An 8,097-nucleotide genomic window follows, 5' to 3' on the forward strand; every position below is an offset into this window, starting at 1 on the left:
TATTTGTTGCCAGGAAGCATTTGAGGGCAAAAAGTAAGCAAATATGGTTGATGAATCTCCACGCAAAAAGTGTAGGCCAGAGCCGGGTGAAGCTGCTGTTCTCCGAGAGCGGATGCGAGCCTCATGGCCGAAGCATGTGGTTTGTGACAGTGACGAGGATAGGGAAAGCATCCTTGAGATGTGTGTGGAGCACGACGCTCCGCACGATAACTGTGCTTTGGAGTGGTGGGGTGTGAACGGTCGAATCGGCGATAATGGCCGTTTCGGTTTATTTGTCACATTCGCTCGCCTCGCCTTTGCAGGTGACGATGAGCCGCCAAACATCAACGATCCTGTCCCATACGCTGCCGCAGTGAGTTGGGTGCTGGTGGATCATGAAACCAAAAAGTACTACCGCTTCAGCGAAGTGGACCATCAGGCTCCGCTCGTAGCGGCGTGTCTGGCGGCAAATGGAAGGTGCGCCGTTGACGAGCACTTCCTTACCGCCTTGGCGGAGCAGTTCGGCCAGAATCGTCTACCGCTGCCGGACTTACTCATGGCGGGGCCCGCGTCGGTGCGTTTGGGTGGCCTCGATATCCACTACGCGGAAAACCAACTGATGATGGTCCCGCAGCCAAAAGGAAAGAAGAAGACAGCCTTCCCATGGTACAAGCTCCACCTATCTGGCACCACGTTTGAGACAGGCGGTGCAGATATGCGAGAGGAAGTGAAAGCGATGGTGGAGCTGACACTGGTACCGACACAGAATCCTGTTTTACATGGTACCGACGGTGTGCTGAAGCTCGGTGGCGACTGGAGTTGTGACGTGTTCCAGTACTTTACCCCTCATTGTAAGGTGGTCGAAGGCGAACTGCGCGTAATACGCGCTTCCGATAAGTTGGAGATTGTTCGCAGCCCCAATCTGAAGGGTGGGACGATGTGGATGGACCACACGTTTGGCTTCGCCCTGCCTCGAAGCAATGAAGAGGCAAAATATCTGCAGGCTCAAAAAGAATGCGCAGATCTGTGTCACGTGTGGCATTCGTTTTCGATCCAGTTGGAAAATGGTACACGGGACGCTCTTAGCGTTATATGCACGGTAGGCCCTGTGGATATGAAGCCAGCATGCAATTATGTCGTGACACAGTGCGGTGACACTGGAAAGAGTGAACACCATCACAAAGACATTGAACTAAACGCGGACGTCACTTCACAGTTTCGCAGTGAGGAGACAGGTACACTCTTCGCCACTCGGTGGATGCTGCGCACCCCATTCCGTGATGGTGCAAAACTGGAGGCTGTTATTGAGGCGACGTTTCCCCACCAAGAGTTTGTGGCACTCGCCTTGCAGCCGAGTTGCTGGTTGGGTACGGTGCGTCTTACAGGCAAAGTCATTGCCGCAGATGGGTCTTCAATCGATGTTACAGGCAATGGTTTCCTTAAAAGTCATGGAAACAGCAGTCTGCAGAAGGTCACGAAGCTCTACAGTGTGCTGCGCGAAGTGGCTACCGCTGCAATGGAGAAACCATCTGTAGGTGCCATGAAGTCACTAGAGGAAATTGTGGGCGGGCCTGCAGCGTCTGCCACAAGTACAGTGAGGACACTGGTGAGTCTTCAGGGTCATTCACTTTCGGATGCGCATATGGTTGTCTTCACAACCTTCCTCGGCGCGTACGCATTTATCTTTCACCATCCGAAGGACCCGAGGGAAGTCCTTGAGACACTTCAGTGGTGTCATGGGAAATGGCTGAGTTACTTTGGAAGCATCTCGATTGATGTCAAAACGCTGACACTGCGTGCCTTTGTGCTTCGGGAGTTGTCTTATGTCCTTGAGAAGTGCTGTGCGTCATGGATTCCATCCCATGTGCAGGTCATTGACCTTGTGCTGTCCCCACCGAGTAGTATAGAGGCACTGGTGGCGGTGACAGACGGGGGTTTGGCGGAGTGCATCGTCCCATCCGACGCACAGTTCACGACACACGCCAGTAAGTTGGACCTTTCGAAGCTGAAGGGCACCTCCGACGGCACGTGGGTGCTTGATTCGTCGAGAGGGACCGGAAACATCGGGGCCTTCCTTGCAGCGCAAGGTGTTGGCGTGATGTGGCGCACTTTCATTGAAAACTTGTCACCAAAACTCATCATTACTGTGGACGAGGAACAGTCGCTGGTGTGTGCCGTCATGCGGACGTCACTGTGTAGCAGGGAACATGTTGTGCGGTTTGACGGCACAGAGTGGGAGTGGCACAGTGCCAGTCGGGGGGCGGCGTGCTCGCGCGCCTGCGTCCTGCAGGGCGGGGCAGGGCTCTGTATGGAGACAACGCTGTCAAGTGGCCTGATGGAGCGCACATGGTACACGTTTCAGGACGATGGGAAGACGATGGTGGAGACATTGCGTTTATACGACACAAAGCAAAGTGATGCCAAGGGCAAGGGGAATGAGAGCGATGACAATCTGCGCATGCAGCCGATATCTGTCTGTGTGCGGTATTTTATTCTGCGTCTCGACGAAGATGCGAAGTGAAACAACATGGCGGGGGCATGGTCAATACTTTATATATATGGCGGACGAAAAAAGAAACACATTTTCTTTTTTCATTGTCTCTTATTTTTTTTTCCTGTAGCCTCTTATAGTTGGCCTTTCTTCTTTCTTTTGTTTTGTTTTCTTTTTTTTTTGTTGTTGTTGCGGTTTCCTTTTTTCCCTTTTTCTTTCCTTCGTCCTTTTCCTTTTTTTTTTGCTTCTTGCTTTTTCTGCTACTCCTCATTAGTAGAGCCACATGCGCAAACACGAACGGGATCACCATTCTTGTTGTTCTGCGTCATATTCACATAACACTGGGTCCCACCGAACGGAGCCCAACCCACACCTGGCCCAAGCCCTCGCAGCAGATAAAGAGAAGGGGGCTGCAGATATGTCCGCCGTAGATAACTCTGCTGCAGTCAGCGCAGCCATCGACTCGAAGTTTCTGGACAAGCAGAGCCGCACCATCGGTACATACGGCCTTGAAACGATGGCGAGGCTTATCTCCTTCAAGGTGCTCATCGTCGGCTGCGGTGGCGTCGGCATCGAGTCGGCAAAGAACCTCGCACTGGCGGGCGTGCACACTATCATCCTCTGTGACCCCAAGCGGGCGGAGGCGAAGGATATGGGCGTCAACTTCGCCGTCACAGACGCCGCACTGCACGCCGGTCTCACCCGCGCCGAGGCATCGCAGCGTTTTGTGTCTGAACTGAATCCAAACGTCCGCGTGCGTGTTGTTGAGGCGCTCAGCGAGGTGGTGGTGAGCCAAGTGAACGCCGTCGTCTACACATCCGCCGCCATGGATATAACGATGACAACGCTCACCAAGTGGAACACCTACTGCCACACACACTCACCGACCATCTCCTTCATCTTCGCCTTTCAGGGCGGTGTGCTCGGTTCTGTCTTCGCCGACCACGGCGACTGCTTCACCGTCAAGGACCCCGATGGTCGTCCTATGATTCAAAAATCCATTCTGGAGGTCGTCACAAAACACGACAAAACTGGCGCCGCGTACACGCGCATCCGCTACGAAACGCCGGAGGGGCAGACACCAGGGGCGCTGCGAGACTATACACGGGTGAAGTTCACCGAGGTGAAGGGCTTGTGCCAGTCGGATGGGAAAAGTGTGAACAACGCGGTATTCGATGGCGTAGTGTGCACATCCGACCCGCGCGACACTGTGCGTATCTACCCCTCCCTTGAGAGCCAGGGCTACTCCGCGTATGTGTCAGGTGGTTTCCTCCACGAGCTCAAGGAAGTGCAGCAGGTGCACTTCCGCACCCTAAAGGAGGCCCTCATGTCCCCTGGTCAGTTCGTCTCAGTGAGCCCCATGATGGACGGTTCAGAGGAGTCACAATCCCATCTTGTCCTGCTTGCATTGCTGCGCTTTGCGGAGAAACACGGAAGGCTTCCTCAGTTGCATAACGCAAAGGAGGCAGGGGAGTTGGTAGCACTTGGAAGGATTATCAACAATGAGAACAGAGTGGCAAAGGCAAGGTTGAACGAGGAACCACACATGATGTTCTTGGCGCCAGAAAAAAAGGAATTCCCTCCACGCCCCGCACCGCCACCACCACCGACGCCACTCCATGTTGATGCAATCGACGAGTCATTTGTTCGTACAGAAGCACTCCTCGCCACCGCCGAGCTGCAACCTCTTTGCGCCTTTTTTGGTGCCGTCGTCGCACAGGAGATTGTGAAGATTACAGGGAAGTACACACCAATTTGTCAATGGTTTCACTTCAGTTGTGCCACTATGCTGCCGAGTGGTGCAATGTATCCCATCTCTGATGAATATAAGCCAAGAAACTCCCGCTATGATCACCTTATTGCCATGCTTGGAAAAACGTTCCAGGAGAAGTTGGGCAATCTCCGTGTCTTCATGGTAGGCTGTGGTGCGCTGGGGTGTGAGAATATCAAGAACTTCGCTCTCTGCGGAGTGGCGTGTGGACCAAAGGGGTCGTTCGTCGTGACTGACAATGATCGCATCGAGGTGTCAAATCTCAGCCGACAGTTCCTCTTTCGCGAGGAGAATGTGGGTCAGTCCAAGTCAGCGGCAGCAGCAGCACGCATGCGCGTCATAAACAAAGATGCCTGTATTAACCCGCGGCAGGATTACGTCGGCGCCAGCACGGAGCACGTGTACCACGATCACTTCTGGAGCGAGCTGGATGTGGTAGTGAACGCACTCGATAACATGGAGACGCGACTGTATGTAGACCAGCAGTGCGTTAAGTATAACAAGATACTCGTGGAGGCAGGGACAATGGGAACAGGCGGAAATGTTGATATTGTTGTGCCAGGGAAGACGACCTCATACGCTGACGGGGGTGCAGCAGACGCTTCTGGGGGCATTCCGATGTGCACGCTACGTAACTTCCCGTACATATTTGATCACTGCATCGAGTGGGCCCGCGCACAGTTTGATGACCTCTTTGTCTCCCCGATGCAGACCGCGGAGCAGCTGCTAGAAGACCCTGTCGCTTTCACAGAGCGTGTCCAAAAGGAACTCAATGCAGCACAGAGTGCTGGGGAGCGTCTCAGTCTTGTTGAGAAGCACCTGGGCAGTGTGCGCATGCTTCAGAAGACGCTGTCAATTCTTGTTGATGGTGTCGATATGGAGAAATGTGTTCAGTGCGCATGGGAAGTGATGTTCCACCTCTTCCGTGACCGCATCCTCGACTTGCAGCGCTCCTTCCCTCGAAACGCAAAGAAAAAGAACGGTGATGATTTCTGGTCCGGCCACCGCAAGTACCCGACGGCGTTACAAGTTGACCCCAAGACAATAACCTCCAACCCAGACGTGGTGGAGTTCCTCATATCTACGACCAATCTGTTTGCGTGCATGTATGGCTTGCACCCGCCGAAGCACGAGGCCCGCTTCAACGACGAGAAGAATCGGTGGATGCAGCAATACCGTGCACAAGGATGGCTCAATAGTGTCATTTCGAAGCGCGATGTGCCGGCGTATCAGCCAGGTGCAGTGGAGGGCCTCGACGATGACCTCCTTGTCACTGTGGACAGGCACGACACAGCCAAGGCAGAAGGTTCAAAGGATGAACAGTTGCACCAGATGCTGAAAAGCATTGTCGCCATGGCGAAGCGGTGCAACAAGACGAAGGCCGCAGCTCTAGAATTCGAGAAGGATGATGATGACAACTTCCATATTGACTTCGTAACTGCCGCGAGTAACCTCCGCGCGTTGAACTATGAAATTCCGACGCAGGAACGGATGAAGATAAAACTCGTTGCGGGAAAGATCATTCCGGCGATTGCGACCACGACATCCGCCGTCACGGGCCTTGCCCTCATCGAGTACTTTAAAGCCCTGCAAGGAAGCGATGTCTCGTGTCTTCGCAACGGCATGATCGACGTGGGCACCAACAATTACGTCCTCTTTGAACGTGATACCCCTATCAAGAACCGCACCAAGATTGTCTCCACCTATCTACCGGAGCAAGATTATACCTACAAGAAGAAGATTGTGCGTCTGCCGGAAGGTTTCACCAAGTACGACACGATCGAAGTTCCTGTAACGAAACGCACCACCGTGCAGGAGTTTGCGACGGCGCTGGAAAAGCAGCTGAACGCTCTGCGCCCGGTCGGTACCGAGGCGTTGTGTGAGGTGGTCGGTATTGGTGTTGGGAAGGGCATGCTGTGGAACGGATCGAGGAAGCACGCCAACGCGAACCTCTCACTGATGGAGGTGATTGAGAAGCAGAAACTGGCGGAGGCGGGTGGGAAGTTGCCGCAGCCCTTCTGGCAGAACCGCATTCAGTTCTGCGAGCTGTCTGTAACGGTGTCGATGGACGATGAGGAGGACGGAGTCGACGAAGTAGACGTGGAGACAGCAATGATCCGTCTGTGTATCACACAATAGGTACAGAGAGGAAAAAAAAAAAAGATACACGGCATGAAGGGAGTAATACGGAAGAGAAGAAGAAAAAAATAAGAGCGCCTCTGGGTGAAGCAAACAGGTATATTGAGACATTACTGGATAGGAGAATATATTACAGATTGACATGCATGTATAAGGGGTGTGTGAGCTCGTGTCGGATTGTACTTCTTCCATCGCAAGCTGTATCAGAAAGAAAAAAATCTGTTTTGTTTTTGCCCTAAAAAGCGAGGATGCACCTTTTGCTGATGCGGTTGATTTTGTTGATGATGATGGGGTGTGTAGGACACAGCTGTGCCTTTGTTTCTGTCTTTGTGCTCCTCTTTTATTTGTGCAACATCTACCGTTTCTTTTTTTGTTTCTTGCCTTTTTTTTTCTTTGTTATTGCTCGTTCATATCTTGTTGGATCGCTTAGTCCCTGATTTCCGCGGTGCACCAGTACTTACATCGGCACCTGAGTAGCGGTTGGCCGGCAGGTGCTGTATGGAGCAGCACGAAGCTCGCCCTCTCTCTCAGTGGCGTCCGCTGTTGAACGACACAATCACTAACGCGTCTCCAGTGTTTCATTGCCCCTACTCCCGCACACAGGCGGACGAAACACACAAAAAGGTGATGGATGGTTTATTTTCTCCAATCCGGAGCAAACAGTTCACGGCGTCGGGTAGCAGCAATGTGCTGGGCGTTAGGAGTGCATTCGCCGCGGATGAGTCTCGCGCGATGTGCGAGTCCGGGCATGTGAGCGCGTCGCCGGTCCAACAGCCGAAGCGCATGTGGCGCGACGCGTCGCTGTCGCCGCATATCAACATGTCGGCAGGCTCTGGGGGATCCCCCTTCGCGCGAGAAATCATGTTGCTTCGGGAGCCGTCGCACAGTGTTGCTGTTGTCGTGCCATCCCATTCGCTTTCCGATTCGGGATCGTACTCCAGCCTCAGGCGTGGACGACCGCCGATGATTAGTTTTGTCACACGGTACCGTCGGACGGTTGCGAGCTATGCCGCGCAAAACGAACAGCGCGTAGGGCTGCACTCCTCAGTCAATACACAGAGCTTATCTGTCCCACGGGCACGGTTGTGGTCTGGCAGCCATGGCGATGCGATGCCGCTGCAGGTACAGTGTGTGCAGCAGTGCGAAGAAGAACGTGTGATACGAAATGCTTGGAGTTCCCCCACGCGCACGCTCGAGCCTCCAATTTCGAGCGAATTCAATAAACGATGTGCCCTCTCTGTAAATGCGAGTCCTCTTGTAGAGAAACGAGCATCAGGCAACCAGATTTCCTTTTCCCTCGCTTCCTCTCTTTCACCTGCGCAAGTGGCAGATATGTACGATGTATTTCCTCGCGTTGTGAAGCGGCCAGTTCCCCTCCGACGCCGTTGTTTTGATTGTTCTGACTCAGACGATTCATCATTGGCAACTCCATGAACGTGGCTAAGACTTCATGAACTGAATCGTTTCTTTTTCTTGTGTGTATGTATGAGTGTGTGTGTGTGTTTTTTTTGTTTTTTTGTGATACGTGGCTGTATTGAGGCGCGCTTACCTGTATTGCATTGTCTTTTATAATTCATGTGCTAAATATATATACATATATATATATATATATATATATATATATCTCGAGAGTAGAATGTCTCCACACTCGATTAGATTATTTCTCCCAATTGTTTTCCTCGCCACTTTTTCTGAGTTCTGATGGTGCTGCAATACC

The 8,097-nt window shown here is 52.7% G+C and overlaps 3 protein-coding genes across 3 annotated transcripts; all 3 read left to right on the top strand.

Annotated features, from left to right (window-relative positions):
- Nucleotides 1-43: 43 nt before the first annotated feature.
- Nucleotides 44-2,500, top strand: DQ04_07631000 (hypothetical protein; the record flags this gene model as incomplete). Its single annotated transcript, XM_009315245.1, has 1 exon — nucleotides 44-2,500. The coding sequence occupies one exon, from the start codon at nucleotides 44-46 to the stop codon at nucleotides 2,498-2,500; it is 2,457 nt and encodes an 818-aa protein (XP_009313520.1).
- Nucleotides 2,501-2,888: 388 nt separating this feature from the next.
- Nucleotides 2,889-6,380, top strand: DQ04_07631010 (putative ubiquitin-activating enzyme e1; the record flags this gene model as incomplete). Its single annotated transcript, XM_009315246.1, has 1 exon — nucleotides 2,889-6,380. The coding sequence occupies one exon, from the start codon at nucleotides 2,889-2,891 to the stop codon at nucleotides 6,378-6,380; it is 3,492 nt and encodes a 1,163-aa protein (XP_009313521.1).
- Nucleotides 6,381-7,007: 627 nt separating this feature from the next.
- On the top strand, nucleotides 7,008-7,814 carry DQ04_07631020 (hypothetical protein; the record flags this gene model as incomplete). The annotated part of the gene is made up of 1 exon (XM_009315247.1): nucleotides 7,008-7,814. One exon carries the CDS (start codon nucleotides 7,008-7,010, stop codon nucleotides 7,812-7,814), a length of 807 nt encoding a protein of 268 aa, XP_009313522.1.
- Between the last annotated feature and the right edge of the window lie 283 nt (nucleotides 7,815-8,097).

Source organism: Trypanosoma grayi (genome assembly GCF_000691245.1).
Source record: "Trypanosoma grayi strain ANR4 Tgr_763_V1, whole genome shotgun sequence".
NCBI classification, from domain to species: domain Eukaryota; phylum Euglenozoa; class Kinetoplastea; order Trypanosomatida; family Trypanosomatidae; genus Trypanosoma; species Trypanosoma grayi.